Raw genomic sequence first — 18,713 nt, forward strand, 5'->3', positions numbered from 1 at the left:
GCATTTTTTTTTTTTTTACTAGACCAGCATTGGAAGGGTTACACAGAGCTTTCAAGTTCCGTGGAGAGATATGCAGAAGTTCATTTAGATACATTTAACTAAATAGAATGTAACAAGTGATAAATGTTACACACTCTTTGGCTGTCCTCCAGCTCCTTCCCAGTCAGAGAGAGTGAGTCACATGTCACACTTAGATACATTTATGTAAACAAAATGTATCTGTCAGCTTCGGATGCCTCTGCAGTTCTGTCCAGGAACTTGAAAGCTCTGTGTAACCCTTCCAATGCTGGTCTAGTAAAAAAAATGCTGGCTGCATATAATATACTGTAAATAATGTTTTAGAGCAAAGTTGAAATGCAGGGTTATATTCCGCTTTAAAGTGGTCTGAAACTCTGACATAACATTCAATAAAAATGTTTCCTACTTTTTGTTACCCATACAGTTACCATATTTACTTTTGTGTACAAGTAATATTGTTTGTTTACAAATTACAAGTTTCCAAACTACAGTTTTTCTGCTCTGAAAGCTGCCATTGCATTTTACGCAAGCTACTTTTTATTATATATTAAAATCTTTTAGGGAGCTGTTCTGAACTGTGTGTATGCTTGAAGCACAGAGAGCTCCTTTTCAGTTGTTACACACAATGTAACAACTGAGGAATGTAAACAAAAGATACTCGCCTTCGGATTGGATCCTAAGCTGAATGGGCTGTGCTGTGTTTAACTGTTTGAATGCTGTTCTGCTGCAATTTTTGTTTGTGCTAGTAGGTTTAAGGCTGTAAGGAATCTTTTAGAGCAAAGAAGACCTGCTGAGCTTTAGACCACTTTAATTAGCAGACAGGCAGTGCTGAGAAACCTGGTTATCTCAAGAATAGAGATTTAAATAATTTTTTTCTTGCATGCAGATTGTATGTATGGTCTACACTGCAAGCACCTTTACGAAGTCCTAATGATTTGAAAACCTGTTGACAATGTTGTGTGAAATTTTTTTTTTCTTTATAAAATTACATTGCTCAAGTGAAAACACCCACATAGCATTACATTAGCGAGAGATTTTCCAATCCCTAGCTCTTAGCATGCGCTTGCAGTGTGAACCAACCTGCAGGCATGTACAGCACAATGGAACTTGAATTGGATTAATCACAAGGTGCCGCGCTGGCACCGCTCAGCACACAGATCTTTGAAGCATTATTGAAATAATTATATTTCCTGATGGGTTTTATTTAATGTTTCTTTTAGATTTGATGATCTCATGGATAACCTTCCTTTACCAGAATATACAAAACGGGATGGGAGGCTCAATTTGGCTTCAAGGTTGCCCAGTTATTTTGTACGGCCAGATCTTGGACCTAAAATGTACAATGCCTACGGTATGTTCAGCGAATGTCTATTATTTATTTGACTTTTATATTATGTATGGATTTATAGTTAGTGAGTCTTAACAGTGTTTTTTGTATAGAAGATGTTAGCTTTTTAAACAGTGGAAACTCCTGTTATGTCCCTAGTGGAGCAAATTTCTCACAAAGACTAACAGGAAGTTTTCCGTGTTTAATGGCAACCTGGAGAGAGAGTTTTACTAAAGCTGCCATCTTCATTCTGATAAACAATACTAGTTGCCTGACTTCTGTGCTGATGCTCTGCCTCTAATGCTATAAGTCACTGGCCCAGGATGTCCATACAGATCAGCTGCTCTGATAAAGCTCAGCATGACGGCCAGGAAATTGTTTATAAGAGAAATGGATGGCAGCCGCCTTGTTTCCTTTCACTTAATGTTCCCTTTAAAATCTAATGCAAGCTCTTAAAACAAAACATAAAAAAAAACGGAAAACACATTGATTTTCCTGTTCAATTCCTGGTAGATTTGATTACTCTGCCTAGAATCTGTTGCACATCATGACTGATCGCTGTTTAAATTTTACCAAAAATAAATCAAAATGATCATACAAAAAATCTCTGCCGCACTTAGGGGCCTGGAGAAAAGGTAGATCAACAGCCCATAGCTGTGGTTTCAATCGATTTTTGAGAATCAGTGTGCTTTTAGTAGAAATTGGTTCAGATCAGAGAGGGATTGATCATTTTGCCACATGGGGTGGCAATCTGTACGTATGGCTACTTTGACTGACTGACTAGACTGTGTGACTCAGTGATTGTGTAATCATATCTTAGAATAATAGACGTAAACTGCATATATTTCAGTATTGTTTAAAGCCGAACTGTAAAGTGCTGAAAACAATAAGTTTCACTTACCTGGGGCTTCTGCCAGCCCTCTACAGACGACCTGTGCCCTCGCAGGCCTGGACCGATCTTCGGTTCCCCCGCCGTGGCTCACTTACTGCGCCTGTGCAGTACGGGAACATGAACGTGGAGGCGCTCAGCCAGGGCCACGCAGGGGCAGTTCTCCCGAAATGCGCAAAGTGAAAGTGAGCCGCGGCATGGGACCAGAGCATCGGTGAGTGGCTGCGTGGGCACAGGTTGACTGCAGGGGGCTGGCAGAAGCCCCAGGTAAGTGAAACTTATTTTTTAGCTGTTTACAGTTCCGCTTTAAGTACTGGCCCACTCGGATTTCAAGTATTACCTTAATATATTTCATGTTTGTCAATTTGAATCTTTGTAATCTGTTTTTTTTTTTTTTTAATTTGTACTTTTAAATCCAAATTGAAGGATATAGTGGTCTGATTCCAATCAGTTGATTTCGGTGCATGGCTCTGAGAGCCGAGCTCCGGAACTGAGTGCCGGCATAGCAGCAATGCTATGATGTGCACCCCGCATATCGGTATTTCGAGGCTCTGGCAGGTGCCAGACCCCAAATTACATCTCCCTCCGAGTCGCGACAACTCGTTGGGGGAATAGTATTTAACGCCGTCTCGAAGTTTAGCGGCAGCAGGGAGAGCCGTCATTCGGCTCTCCCCGCGCTGAACTGAGCGGCGCCGATATGACATGCACCCCTGATTGATTTCCCCCCCTTCCCTTATATTAAGTTTTATTTAACAGTATGTTTGTACATATCAACCAGTTTACATCATTATTTGTTGCTTTAGGCTTGATTACAGCTGAAGATAGGAGAGTAGGTACTACGAACTTGCATTTGGATGTGTCTGATGCAGTTAATGTCATGGTATATGTCGGGATCCCAGCAGGAGAAAGTGGCCTTGATGAAGGTAAGACTGTTTTTCTAAGGTATAATGTTTGTTAGATATTTGCGACCTGATAGCTGCCAGCCCTGCACTCATTTCCAGTTATTTACCTTGACTGCTGTAGCATTGTGACCACTGTATTCATTTCTCAGAGGTGCTGAGAACTATTGAGGAGGGAGATGCTGATGAAGTAACAAAAAAGCGTATTCATGAAGGAAGGGAAAAGCCTGGAGCATTGTGGCATATTTATGCTGCCAAGGATGCAGAAAAGATTCGTGAACTGCTCAGAAAGGTATATGAATTTGGAAACCATGCTTTAGTGATTTGTCACGAAGACTAAAAAATGCTGATGGCGCTTTTTCTTTTTGTAAACTTCTTTAGGTTGGTGATGAACAAGGGCAAGAGAATCCTTCAGACCATGATCCCATACATGATCAGAGTTGGTACTTGGATCAGATGCTACGTAAGCGTCTCTATGAGGAATATGGTGTACAAGGCTGGGCAATCGTTCAGTTCCTGGGAGATGCTGTGTTCATTCCAGCTGGAGCTCCCCATCAGGTGTGTGCTTAATGCCTTTTTCCTAAGCATATAGACTATTCTCTATCACGTTGCTGTCCAAACTTGTTATATATATGGAGGGCTGAATTTCTGTCAGCTTAGATGCTGGAGCTAGAGGCCTGCGCCGGTCCACTTTTTTCATACCCGACCCGCGACCTGCTTTCTGGTGAATTTGATACCCGCAGACCTGCTACCTGACCCTTTTTTTTTTACATTTTCTTCTAAAGTGCACATTTAAAGTAACATTGAGCTGTAAAGTTAATAAAACCTATTTTTATACACAAACCAAAGCTAAAGAAGCAAGCAAATGAAGAAAGCAGGAAAGCTGGCACTGCTGCTAGTGTTCAATTTATTATAGCATTTGTAAAGTGCAAACGTGCAGCATCTTTCAAAATTGCATTGAGTAAAGCACATACCCTTGTGAGAGGAGGCGTGGGTGGTGGTGGTGGGTGCTGGGCATTCTGTGCCCAGCACCCACCACCACCCTCGCCTCCTCTCACAAGGGTATGTGCTTTACTCAATGCAATTTTGAAAGATGCTGCACGTTTGCACTTTACAAATGCTATAATAAATTGAACACTAGCAGCAGTGCCAGCTTTCCTGCTTTCTTTGCTTGCTGCTTGATTTCTCTGCTTGAGCACGCTGAAGAGGTTCCAGAGAAGGTGTATTTGTAGTCCTCCTGTGCATACTGCATGTCTTTGAAGCTGAGCAGTGCATGTTATGCTGCTGTAGTGCCAACCTTTTGCTTTCTTCTATTTCTTCAAAGCTAAAGAAGGTTTACATGCTTGCTTTCACTACCCGCGACCCGCAGACCGCTACCCACACCCGCAACTCGCTACCCGCACCCGCAGCTTAAAGTGAATGTTTACCAATTTAAAAATAAAAAAGTCAGATACTCGCCTAAGGAGAGGGAAGGCTTGGTCCTAATGAGCCTTCCCTCTCCTCTCCCGGTGCCCGGTCCCGCACAGGATCCCCCGTAGCAGTATTTGACCAGTTCGGTCAAATGCTGCCACTTCCGCAGCCTTCGGGAGCTTTCGGAAGCCTTCGGGAGCACTCGGGCTCCCGAAGACGGGCCGCTCCATACTATGCATGCGCGAGCGCCCTCTATGACGCACTCGCGCGTACGTAGTATGGAACGGCCCGTCTTCGGAAGCCCGAGTGCTCCCGAAGACCTCTGAAGTCCCGGCGGCGGACGCGAACGGGGGAGCCAGCGTAGCACCGAGGGCACCGGGAGTGGAGAGGGAAGGCTCATTAGGACTGAGCATTCCCTCTCCTTAGGTGAGTATCTGACTTTTTTTTATTTTTAAATTGGTAACCATTGGCTTTAAATCAATTCAGGGTACCCGAACATGGCCCGCATTTTGGGTTACCCACGGTTACCCGACCCGCTGCAGGCCTCTAGCTGGAGCCTTCAAGCCTAGTCCCAAAGCTTGTATTTTCCTTGCCCAAAACTATCATGATAGTTTCTGCTGTAAATCTAGAGTTCTGTACAAGTGTCCCCCAACTTCTGTTAAAGGGTACCCGAGGTCACAGACATACATAGGCTGACATATTTATTTCCTTTTAAACAATGCACATTGACTGGCAGTTCTGTGTTTCTGTCAAAAATCTGACAAGCTTAGTTGCATGCTTGTTTCAGGTGTGTTATTTAGACACTTCTGATCAGCAGGCCTGAAAGGCAACTGGTATTGTTTAAGAGAAAATACATATGCTCCATGTGTCTCTCACCTTGAGTTCATTTTAGTTGATCAGACCTGTTGAATAGCTCTTGATTAGCCACTGTTCTTTTGTATTCATACTAGATGGTGCTGCTTACTTGATCTACCCTGACCCCTTCCAAAGGACCAGATCATAATACCTAGTCAGAAACCAATACAGGGGGGGAGGGTAGGAGGCGTCCAAGATATCAGTACTCGCACTATAGATAGGTAAGAAGTCTTACCCTTAAAGAGACTCCGTAACAAAAATTGCATCCTGTTTTTTATCATCCTACAAGTTCCAAAAGCTATTCTAATGTGTTCTGGCTTACTGCAGCAGGTTCTACTATCACCATCTCTGTAATAAATCAATTTATCTCTCTCTTGTCAGACTTGTCAGCCTGTGTCTGGAAGGCTACCAAGTTCTTCAGTGTTGTGGTTCTGTGATGCATCTCCCCCCTCCAGGCCCCTCTCTGCACACTGCCTGTGTATTATTTAGATTAGGGCAGCTTCTCTCATCTTTTACAAGCTGGATAAATCCTCCTCTGAGCTGGCTGGGCTTTCACATACTGAAGAATTACATACAGGCAGAGCTGTCTGCACTCTGCAGAAAGAAATAGCCTGACACTTCAGTGCATTAGAGATGCAGGGGGAAAGAAACACACAAATGATCTCTTGAGATTCAAAAGGAAGGGTGTATACAGCCTGCTTGTGTATGAATGTATTTTCTATGTGTGGACATACTGTACATCAACCTACTTCCTGTTTTGGTGGCCATTTTGTTTGTTTATAAACAAACTTTTAAAAACTGTTTTTAAGCACTTTTAATGCGGCGAGGAGCGGCGAAATTGTGTCAGAGGGTAATAGGAGATGTCCCCTAACACACTGGTATGTTTACTTTTGTGCGATTTTAACAATACAGATTCTCTTTAAGTCTTACCTTAATGATGTCTAGCTTCAAAAAATAATTTTTTTTTCTTAAAAATAACATATTTTATTATGCACATCAGACAACGCGTTTTGCGGATGCAATCCGCTTCATCGGGTCAAATTCAAGTGCCTTTTTGTGTGGTATGTGCCAACAAGGTCCTGAACGCGTTGTCTGATGTGCATAATAAAATCTGTTGTTTTTAAGAAAAAATTCTCATTTTTGAAGCTAGACCTCATTAAAGGAGATACCCGAGGTGACATGTGACATGATGAGATAGACATGTGTATGTACAGTGCCTAGCAAACAAATAACTATGCTGTGTTCCTTTTTTTCTTTCTCTGCCTGAAAGAGTTAAATATCAGGTATGCAAGTGGCTGACTCAGACAGGAAGTGACTATAGTGTGACCCTCACTGATAAGAAATTCCCCTTTTTTATATCTTTCTTGCTTTCAGAAGCCATTTTCTGCTAGGAAAGTGTTTTTTCCATTAACCTCCAGGACAGGTCCACCATGAGAACGACAGGCTCCTCCCAGGAACAGGAAACGTCCAGATAGAGTACTCTATAAATCTTTGTCCAACCCCTTGATCCTCAGTTGACGTTTCCTGTTCCAAGGAACAAGGAGTGCTCTAGTCGCTCGCCGGTCCGTCAGACCAGGTGTGTTTGGGACCCGGTTGGCGGCGAATGGTGGACCTACCTAGAGAGGTATTTGGGTCTAGTAAGGAGAAGCGAGGTGTACCTTCTCCTGTGGCTGTCCTGGCTGCCCGAGTTGCAGGTGGATCCGGAGGACACGCGCGGTGTCCATGATTTCCCTAGAGCGGAGGCTAATGGCGCACCGGAAGTGACGTGGGAAGTCTAGCAGGCCTCCGGAGGGAAGGTGGCTGATTGCCCTCAATGGCGGCGTCCTTGTGACATACTTCCGCCCTTACGCGGCGTCACTTCCGGTGGCGCGGGGAAGAGACGCCGGAAGCCCGCATGGTTCGGCATTTCGTGTCACGAACGGAGCGGGAGGGACGCTAAGCAGGAGCCAGGAAAGGTGAGAGTGGCGGAGGCTTGGGGACCTATATGGTATGAGCCGTACGCCTTATGCCGCGTCTGTACGGAGGTCTGTTACTTATTATCTGACTGTGCAGTATAATATAAAGCCGGCTTAGCGTCTCATCTGAGGTCTGTATAAACTTATGCATATAGCTGGAGATATATGTTTTGCAGATATTCAGTTGTGATATTGCTGGGTCATATGTTGTGTGTGTGGGTGTGTATATATATATCACCCAAAATACAGAACACCAACACCAGTTTAGCTGCACTCATAAGAGAGAACCATTTATTGCACAAAAATATGCTTCACTGTTTGAAAATTTGAGCAAAAAAAAAAAAAAAACCCCAATCAATATAGGGTATAAATTGCATAAATCTAAAAATGACAAGATCCAATTGGGGCCCCAATACATCTACCAGAGAGAAACCACACTCACATCACCCACTCACTCATAAATATGCAGGGATACGACTTCAATCCGAAGATGCAATAAATTATGCAGTGATTGATATCAACAATTCATCAAGATTAGCTAATCAAAAAAAAAAGCTTTCTTCTGAAGTAAAGTGCACTTTTAGATAGAAAAAAACTGCATATGCAAAAAATAGTAGTTCCTATCCAGGAAATCCTATGTATAATTCAAGCAATCTTCTATTATGCCCATATAGTCCGTGTGAGATGGTGTAGCAGCATCTCTGCATCAAAAACAATGTAATGCTGAGGCAATGTCCCAATAAGGTTTACTTGTCATAATAATGATAAAAGGCAGCATACGACCTGGTAGATGAAAAGATCACTTAGGGGCAGCTCCACCACGTGCCAATCAGCATGATTGCAAACTGTGTGATCATCAGTCCTTGCCACACTAATCCTTATCCAGTTAGCTGATAGCGGTGATGCCCCTTCCAGACAGTTCACATAGAAGGTTGCTGAAATGCAATGTGTATTTCCCTCAGCACTTCATATAAGTATGCAGACTACTGCCTATTTCCACTTATCTGTATACTGTGCTCTGCTGCCATAGGATGTAGTAAGCAGGGAATAATTGCCACGTGGGAACTGCCCAAACATTCAGATCATCCAGGACGCACACCAGCAGCGGCCATCGCTAATGCATTTCACCCCTCCCTTGGGGCTTCTTCAGAGCGTGCAACATAGGGGCCAACATAGGATCAGTGTACAGGCAATATAAGTGTATATAACCCTGTTGGCAGTTTATGTGGTATCATCCCCTGTCTAATAAATATAGGGGGATTATATAGATGGCCTCAAATAAATCATATGTATATGATATTTCTATACATGTTCTTATCCATCTGGGCTCAGGGTTACTTATCACTCTTTGACATATGCGCACCAGGGTGTTCTTTCTTTAGGTTTAGAAAGAAAAATGACACTATATTTTTTGTTTGTATTGTTATAGGGCACAGAGTCTACTGACCCAGCAAGGCCAAGAAGGTGGTGCCCGCTCTGTGATACAAAAATGGCCCATACTTATAATAAGCAGTTTTGTCAAACCGGTTTAAGTAAAGTTAATGTAGGAACATTCAGGGGACTTAAAGGAAGAATTAATGTCAGCCGTAAAAATGGAGAGGGCTGAGACAATTAAGTCATTAAGGGAAGTATTTGCTTCTGCTATCATCCCAGCAACAGAAGCAGTAATCCCTGGTACTAGTACGACCAGGCCGGCCGTAGATATACCAAATACAGAGGGTGAAGAGGAGGATAATGATGAGTCAGACTCTTCTTCTAAAAGTATGGACAGCCAGACTGAAATCAGAAAATCTCCAGGTTTAGATTTCCAGCTGATGAGACTGAGCAGCTTATCTGGGCTATTAATAAAACTCTAAATATTGAATCTAAGAAATCAGAATTATCGATGCACAATAGATTGTATCAGGGAATGGAACCAAAAGAATCTTTGACTTTCCCTATACATAGATCTACAACATCTCACAGGTTAATATAGACAATGAATTAGCCTTTGAGGATCCGGGATACCTGAAGGATCCACAAGATAAGAAGGTGGAGTTTGCCCTTAAAAAGGCCTGGACTGCAGCAGGGGCAAATTTTCGACCAGCAGCAGCCACAACATATGTAGCAAGGGGAGACCTGGGGCTATTAATAGAGAGGGAACGAAAAAGAGTTTTCTTTTTCGAAACCAAAATAGTCAAGAAAAGAAGTGACGCCAGAGAAAGAGTTGGGGGTCGTCTATCGGAATTCTATTCCCAGTGGACGAAAATAAGCAAAAACGATTTCATCCTCAATCTTATAAACCAGGGGTACAAAATTCAGTTTCAGTCCCTTCCAGCAAGAAAATTATTGCCACTCCTCTTCCAAAAGGACAGAGAGAAAAGCCAGCATCATAAAATCAATGTTAGACGAGAACATGGTCGGACCGGTTCCGGGCAGTCAGATCACTGGCAATCAGGGATTTTATTCGACGGTTTTCTGGTAAGAAAGCTGACGAGAAAATTCAGGTTAATTCTAATCTTAAAAGCTTAAACACCTTTTGTGTCTTATCAAAGATTCAGGATGGAATCAATATTCTCTTTGAGAAACTTGTTAACCACAAACTGCATGATGATAAACATAGATTTGAGGGACGCATATTGGCACATTCCAATAAGAGCGTTGTCTCAGAAGTTCCTGAGATTTGCGGTAAGGGAAAAGAAGACGATTCAACATTTTTAGTTTACTGTCCTGCCTTTCGGAATATCATCAGCACCGAGGATCTTCTCAAAAGTAATGGCGGAAGTGATAAAGTATTTACATGCAGAGGGAATTCTCATAATTCCATATCCAGACGATCTCCTTGTAGTGGCGGAGTCATACCAAAAAAACAGAGAGAAATACAAGAAAAAGTACTAGATCAGTTACAGACCCTCGGATGGATAGTAAACTGAGACAAGTTGGTCCTACAACCAACGTCAAAGATTCAGTTTCTAGGAGTCATAATAAATTCAGAAACAGAAAGAATGTACTTAACAAGCGAAAAGATAAAAAGATTAAAGAAAATAATACAAGCCGGGTTTAGATTTCAGAAGATGTCTTAGATGCTATTTAGAAAGGATAGCGGAGTTTAGGAGTTCTAGAGCCCTTTTAATCAACACTTCAGGGCTACTAAAGGCGGGAAAAATGCCAAAAAAGAACAATCGCTAAGTGGATAAAACGGTGTATAGAGGAATCCTATAAGATTACAGGGGATACGGTATTATATACAGTTAGAGCTCATTCAGCTAGAGCAGCGGCCACTTCATGGGCTTACAGAGCGAGTGCTACGCCGGAAGAGATCTGCAGAGCAGCTACGTGGTCAAGTCTAAGTACCTTCTCTAGACACTATAGAGTGAACCTGATGTCTGCAGGACAGCAATCATTTGGGAGAAAAGTCCTGCAGGCAGTCGGCCCACCCTAATTGGGTAAGATTCTTGCTCATCTTCTCATGGTGGACCTGTCCTGGAGGTTAATGGAAAAACCAATGTTAGTTACCTGGTAACATCCTTTTTAGTAACCTCCAGGACAGGTCCGTAACCCACCCGAGTAAAGGATTTATATGTGTATATAAGTACAAGAAAAGTATATGTATATGCAGTATGAATATTAAAACCCCTTTGTTTTTAGGAACAGTACTTGGAATTGACTGAGGATCAAGGGGTTGGACAAAGATTTATAGAGTACTCTATCTGGACGTTTCCTGTTCCTGGGAGGAGCCTGTCGTTCTCATGGTGGACCTGTCCTGGAGGTTACTAAAAAGGATGTTACCAGGTAACTAACATTGGTTTATAGTTGGAATTTCTTATCAGTGAGGGTCACACTGCAGTCACTTCCTGTCAGGACTGAGTCAGCCACTTACATACCTGATATTTAACTCTTTCAGACAGAGAAAGAAAAAAAGTAACAGCCTAGTTATTTGTGTGCTAGGCACTGTACATACACATGTCTATCTCATTATGTCACATTTCAGTTCGGGTATCCTTTAAGGTAAGACTTCTTACCTATCTATAGTGTGAGTACTGATATCTTGGGCGCCTCCTACCCTCCCCCATGTATAAAGTGCTCATTCTTAAACTGCACCACGAGCATATAATATCTTTTCAAAAAAGAAACAAAAATACTGCTGACAAACCTTTTCGGCATTATACTGTTTTATGGATTTTATCAATGCTGGGACCAAAACTGAAAGGAAGAATAAATGTTGACCTTCAGGTGAAAATATGAATTCCTGAAGCTGAAATTTGTGCAGTAACAGTCTTCCCCTCCCTTCCCAGGTTTTAATACTCTTATGAGTTTGTGGAGAATGTCAATTGCTAATGCAGACACCGCTGAATGTCATAAAAACTAGCCTTAGCTGTAAGAGGCATGTAGTGTGTATTCATTTACACTGTGCTACAAATTTTATATAAATTCATATTGAAATGGTGAGAATTAGTAATCTGTAGTGAACATATTGTCTGTAGGTTTTCAGTATCCACTCTGTACATAGAAGGTGAAAACAATGATATTTTGTCTACATATTGTTATTCTGTAGTTTAAGTATCTATTCTGCATATAGTTTGAGGTCCATCAACCAGTATTTCTTGCAGAGTGGATGGTTTTATTTGTTAATTTATTTGTATATAAAAGGTAGCAAGTAATCCAATGTGTGTATACAAAGTGCAACTGGTGCCTGAAATGATGGTTTGGTTATCCTGTCTATTCAGGCATTTTTTTTGTCCTGTCCACTTACAGCGTGTTGTTCTGCTTCTCCCAATAAAGGTCCACAATTTATACAGCTGCATAAAAGTAGCAGAAGATTTTGTTTCTCCTGAACACGTAAAACATTGCTTCCGCTTAACACAGGAATTCAGGCATCTATCAAATACTCACACAAACCATGAGGACAAGCTACAGGTAGTGTACCCTTGTTTTGTTTTTGAAACCTAAAAGCTGTGCTTGGTTATCATTTTTCATTCTGAAGAGCAGACTGGGGTCAGGCACCACAAGCATTCCTTTTCTAGTAGATTGCAGGGAGAATTCCTTTCCTGTCTGGTGTGAGCTGAAATACCCTCCAATGTTTTCTCCTGAGCCTTGCAGATTGGACATCCTTGATTACTCTCTATTAGGATCCTTTCTGCAAAATCAGTGAAGCAGTTTGTGGTTACCCAGTTCATGATGGCCTGATTGTTAAAATTCAGTAGTGTTTGGCTATTTAGAGAGCTAGTACTCAGAGCACCAGGTATTGTTGCCTAGAGTGTGATGCATGGAATCATAATTCTTGCTTATTCATCTTAAGACCTGTCTCCAGTCTGCTCAATGGCAATTTAAAGAAAGCTGAATGCTTCCATAAATGGATAGGCATGTTAGTACAGATGAATTAAAAAAACATCAACTGAAGCATCTAGCAAACAACTTTCTGTATGAAGTCAGTTCACAAACGGCTGCAGCCAGTTGGCCATTCATTTTTATTGGCTATCGATTGGCAAATTTTACAACTTCCATGTAGCATGAGGGCCAACAAATTTTGAATACTGTGAACAGATTGTGTAGGTAAACTCCTACATGGAAGGGGTAAAATTGACCAATCATTGGCTAATTAAACCTGGATGTGTCTCATTAGACCTACTGTACACAGGCTTTTGACATCTGTTTGCTCTCAGGCTATGATCAGTTTGAGGGCTCTTTTCCACTATTAAATGCGATCGCGATTCCGATCGCGATCGCAACCGCGTTTCAATTTCCACCATGCGATTGAGCTACTATACTCATTATAGTCCAGCTCAATCGCATACAAAACGCGGCAGGACAACGATTGCGATTTGACCAAAATCGCATCGCAATCGGATCGCACTAATGGAAATTGCTGCTGCAGTTTCCATTAGTTAAATGTACCTTGCGATTTGCGATCAGAAGCAAATCGCAGGCTAGTGGAAAAAGGCCCTGACATCGGTTCCTGTCTGAACTATACTAGTAAATGGAAAGCCAGACGTTGATCCAGCACAGTCTTGATGTTGTATTATAAGCTCTTTATTGAAGCATCATGAGATAAAGGCAGGATACAGCAGAAAAAGAGGCTAGTGCATCCAAAAGCAATGTTTCGGAAGGACGCCCTCCCTTTGTCAAGCCTGCAATGCCTCTAACACAATGAATAAACATCCACCTTTATATACGGGTTTCATAATCAATGAGTCATTCAGAGTAAGGATAGCAACGCTGGGCCGGCCCATCAGAGGCATGACTGGCACAAAGGCGGATACACACATAGGACCTGATGGGAAACTGATAACCATCAGTTTCCACCAATCGGGAACATCCAGACAAAAAAAAGCAACCAATCCAGAACAAAACGAACAGACTGTCAACCAGAAATACTGTAAAAATGGTCAGCATACCACAACAGCCAATACATTGCATCAGTCAAAAATACACATCAACGCTTGAATGCGTAGAAACGTATGCATTAAACAGGCGTCACTAAAAACCGGCGACTAATGGAAATGCAAGCGACAAAAATATGCGTAAGCACTAAAGCTTAAAAACAGACGCAAAAAAGATAAAGGGAGCTGAACCAATAAAAGATCTTAACGCTCCAGATTAGCAAAAAAGGTCCCTCCAAAGAGATTTAAAAAGGGATCTCAGCCCAGCCAGTCATGCATAAGAAAGGGCCACCCAGCGCCACTGTCCAATAAAAAGCATCATTCACTTTAGATACAGTGTCCCAACTCCTACTCACGATTAAGACCCCCGGGTGACAAGGTTCCAAGAGTCTTAATCCAAAAAGCCTCCCTTCTAAGTAACAGCTTCACCCCATTTCCCCCTCCCCCATTATGGGTATGACCACCCAACCAACCGCTCAAAGCTCGTATTGTCACATAAATCTGCCATTAGATCTCGGTGAAGTGAACAAGCAGTTGCTGCTCACTTCACCGAAATAAACCATTCTGTCAGTCGAAAGTATCAGCGATAGATTTGGTACTGGTACCTAGCGTTGATGTGTATTTTTGACTGACGCAATGCTATTGGCTGTTGTGGTGTGCTGACCATTTTTACCTCATTTCCTGTTGACAGTCTGTTCGTTTTTGTTCTGAATTGGTTGCTTTTTTGGTCTGGATGTTCCTGATTGGTGGAAACTGATGGTTATCCGTTTCCCATCAGGTCCTCCTATGTGTGTATCCGCCTGTCGTGCCTCTGATTGGCCGGCCCAGCGTTACTATCCTTACTCTGATTGGCTCATTGATTATGAAACCCGTATATAAAGGTGGATGTTTGATCATTGTGTCAGAGGCATTGCAGACATGACAAAGAGAAGACGTCCTCCCAAAACATTGCTTTTGTATGCACTAGCCTCTTTTTATGCTGTAACCTGCCTTTATCTCATGATGCTTCAATAAAGAGCTTACAATACATCATCAAGATGGTGCTGGGTCATCTCCTGGCTTTCCAGTTCGTCACAATCCCCAAAGGCTGAGGGATTTGGACCTAGGAGCACGTCGACCTGTTTGGTGGGTGCAACCTGCATCTTGGCTGTTACCTATACCAGTAAATGACATTGAGGTGTCCTAGAGTATTTGGCACAAAGACATTAGCAGATCATTTAAGTCCTGTAAATTTTAAAGTGGGGCATCAATGGATCAGTCGTCCGTTTTATGTCGCATCCCATAATTGTTTGGGAATTTGGAAACCAAAGATTACATAATTCATATGAACAGGCCATCTTCCATTTTTACACTTACCAGTTCTCACCCGGTACCTATAAGCTATCACAGCAGTGGATGGGATGAGCATAGTTAATCCAGTGGCGTATCTAGGCAAGACAGCGCCCATGGCAAATACTAAAATTGTGCCCCCCCCCCCCACACACACACACACACACACCTACAATCAACAGCATCCTGTCTAACCTTTTTGGACAGGATAACCCCATCATGCATTCAGAACACACACGCACACACAAATACCAGAATGTAACAGTCACTATGAAATAAATGAGGCTATCCTTCTGATCCTCTGCCTCTAATACTTTAAGGCAGGGAACATACTTGACTGTTTTCATACGTGTTTTCGGCACAGAAGAACTGAAAACTCATGTTAATCAAGGGGCTAGTTCACACTTTGTGTTTTTCTTGCACAGAAAAAAAAAAAAGACATTCTGCAAGATAATTCTGCTCATTTTGTCAGTTTTCTGTATCAATTACATTAACTGTTGTGAAAAAAGCACACATTTTTCTGCATAGAAACACACTTGGTGTGCAGAAAATGTGCGCAGAAAAAGCTGAGTTGAAAACTGAAAAACAAGTGTGATCCCTGCCTTAGCCATAGACCCTGAACAAGCATGCAGATCAAATGTCTATAACACATCTGACAAGATTAGCTGCATGCATGTTTCAGGTGTGTGATTTAGACCCTAGTGACTAAAAGGATCAGCAGGATTTCCATGCAACCTGTATTGTTTAAAAGGAAATAAATATGGCAGCCACCACTCATATGAATGAAAGCAATGAAACATTTGCAGTGACAATTATAACATAATAAAAGCCTGACAACCTATTTAAATATCAGTAGATAGGTACTGAGCTAGAAATATAATGCATTTTAACAACTGAGGTATACTGTACAAGAGAGAGGTTGTTAAATCTGGCCACAGAGATGCCAGCAGCATATAATGGTTAAAGTGCAGAGAGTGTCATAAATAAAAGTAAGTAAACAGCACACTGAGATAAGGCTGAGGAATGTGTGAATGACAGAGCTGAGTGGATGTGAGATCTTGTAACCTCCAGACCAGGAGCATCTGCTGCTATCTCGGGGGACTGAGACATGATCTGTGTTAGGGAGTGAGGGAAAACTTCGGAGCTCACCTCTCAATAGCTTGTAATGTAGATATAAGACAAAGGCTGAGACAGGCAGGCTGCTGGATGATTGTTACTCCCTTAGACTCAGGAATGCTGTCAGCAGCACTGCACCGCCCTGATGATTGAAGAGGGAGGTCGCCTGGGGCACGTGTCATGCCTGCATCCCTCCAGATACGTGTCTGAGTTAATCTGTCTGGTTTGCAGCCTTAAAACTCCTGAAAAGCAGTGTGTTTTCTGGAAGCATTCTGTGGCGTGAGGTGGTGGGGCAGGTTAAGGTCTTGAGAAAGCCGCAGCTTGGGTGAAACGTCCACCTCCTTGTAATTCTTGTGCCAGATGTAAGTGCACTATTTTATACTTGTTGAATTTTTAATGTTGGAGACTTAAAGGGAACCTTAACTGAGAGGCATATGGATGTTTTACTTTAAACTATACAATTTTAAACAATACCAGGCAGTCATGCTGATCTCTTTGGCTGAAGATGTGGCTAAATCACAGACCTGAAACAAGCATGCAGCTAAATCCAGTCTGACTTCAGTCAGAGCACCTGATCTGCATGCTTGTGGAGTGGCTGTGGCTAAAAAAAAAAAAAAAAAAAGTTTGACATACATGGGGCTTCCTCCAGCCCCATTCGCACAAATCACTCCCACGCCGTCGTCCTCCGCTGCCTGCAGCTCCGGTATCGGGTCCCATTCGTTCTGCCAGTCGCGACCAGTCAGTGCAAGAGGAAATGCGCTCTCTGCGTATCTCTCCAGCGGCCGGTAGAGGGCGCACTTCTCTTGCGCAGACTGGCAGAACTAACGAAACCTGATACTGCAGCTGCAGGCAGTGGAGGATGGCGGCGTGGGAGCGATCTGTGCACATGGTGCTGGAGTATGTATAAAACCTTTTTTTTTTTTTTTTTTTTTTTTTTTTACTTACCCAGGGCTTCTCCTTGCAGCTGACATGTCCCACGCCGCAGTTCCGCGCTCAGCCGTTGGCCTGGGGTCCCCGCCAGTGCAGAGGGAGACCTTGAGGTCGTCTCTACTGCGAATTCATGAGTGCTGCTGTCATTCAAGTCTACGTTGTCCATGGTGTACTGCGCAGTACACCGCGGACAATGAGTATTTGATAGCGCTGCTCGCATAGGCGCACTAGAGGAGGTCGGCATCTGCACCACCAGGTACCCCGGGCTGGTGGCTGCGAGCGGAGCTGTCAGTGTGGGACATGTCAGCTGCAAGGGGCTGGAGGAAGCTCCGGGTAAGTAGAGGTAACAAATGTTAGGCTCTAGGCAATCTCTTCTACTATCCAAGCATTCTGTCATGGACCAGTATTGGGTTTTAGGTAAGGAAGTCCTTCTGCGTGATTGGACCAGATGGGCAAGCCTTCACCCCACACATTCATCAGTCGCACCTGTGTGCCCATGACACCCTGCTGCTAGTTTACTGGTTATCCTTCCTTATGCAGTGGTTAGTATTCCTTTTATATCCTCGCTTAACTGGTACCATTGTGATGACATAATCCTAGTTGTTCATGTCAGTGGTTCATATGTTGAGGATGACTGATGTAATGCCTTTAGCAAAGTAGAGTCAGAACACCTGATCTTCTCACTTGTCTTGGGTCTGGATAGCCATGATTGCTGGAAACTAAAACATCTTTTTTTTTTTTTCTCTTTTATAACAATGTCAACAATGGTAACTTTAAAAATCTCTCTCTAGGCGCACTTTAATACATACTCTTGAAACTGAACAGTAAACGTTTTACCTTTTCAGGTCAAGAACATCATCTACCATGCAGTGAAAGATGCAGTTGGAACACTAAGAGCTCATGAAGCGAAACTGGTTAGAACATAGAAACTGTAGTTTTACTTCCTCAAGACTGTGGCACATGAGCCTTGTCATTTGGGATTTCTCTGCTGCATCGATTAGAATGGACTGTTCCTGCTCAGAAATCCAGCCTCATATCTGAAGTACTTTTGACATGCTTACCTGAATTGAAAGGCACCTTTTTTTGTGTTGCCTCCTTGATTTCAATTTCTAAACTGGACAGCTGCTTTCTTGTACCATTCAGAAGTAGAGCGATAGAAGAACACAACTGATAACTTGGTGCATCTTTTTCCAGTCTCTGAAGAAGTCTTCTGCCTAAATTTCACACTGACTCATTTTTATGGTATTGAAAGGAAAAAAGTTACATTCAGATATCTTAACAAAATGGATAAATTGAACTTTATCCTCTATAGATCACTGCAATACCATTTAAGTCGTTAAACAGCATAGTTCAATATGCTAGTTTTAAATAAAAGGAGGGTGCTGAATTAATGCTTTTACTGGGGAAAGGGGGTTGCAAATATGTATTTATTAAGAAGATAGGTTTGTAGCAAAATATTTACTCTTTCATCAGATAGACCTTTTTAGATCCAAAAAACGATCACTGGCGTTTTCCTGCATTACGAAAAGGCGCGTTCTATTTTAGTCTTCCTTTCACACTGATTTTTCACCGTAGAATCTTGAGTGTAACGGCTGGGGTTGGTCAGAGATGACTGATGTCCTGTGC

The 18,713-nt window shown here is 42.4% G+C and overlaps 1 protein-coding gene across 1 annotated transcript in view; it reads left to right on the top strand.

The window, feature by feature from the left end:
• KDM3B (lysine demethylase 3B) overlaps positions 1-18,254 on the top strand; it is an 81,352-nt gene extending 63,098 nt beyond the window's left edge. The window contains exons 19-24 of the mRNA XM_068277026.1: positions 1,239-1,369; positions 3,038-3,157; positions 3,286-3,425; positions 3,515-3,691; positions 12,115-12,249; positions 17,933-18,254. Of these exons, the coding sequence (XP_068133127.1) occupies positions 1,239-1,369; positions 3,038-3,157; positions 3,286-3,425; positions 3,515-3,691; positions 12,115-12,249; positions 17,933-18,013 (784 nt within the window). The 3' untranslated portion in view covers positions 18,014-18,254. The remainder of the gene's footprint in view (positions 1-1,238; positions 1,370-3,037; positions 3,158-3,285; positions 3,426-3,514; positions 3,692-12,114; positions 12,250-17,932) is intronic.
• Positions 18,255-18,713: the final 459 nt, after the last annotated feature.

Source organism: Hyperolius riggenbachi, chromosome 3, assembly GCF_040937935.1.
Source record: "Hyperolius riggenbachi isolate aHypRig1 chromosome 3, aHypRig1.pri, whole genome shotgun sequence".
NCBI lineage: Eukaryota > Metazoa > Chordata > Amphibia > Anura > Hyperoliidae > Hyperolius > Hyperolius riggenbachi.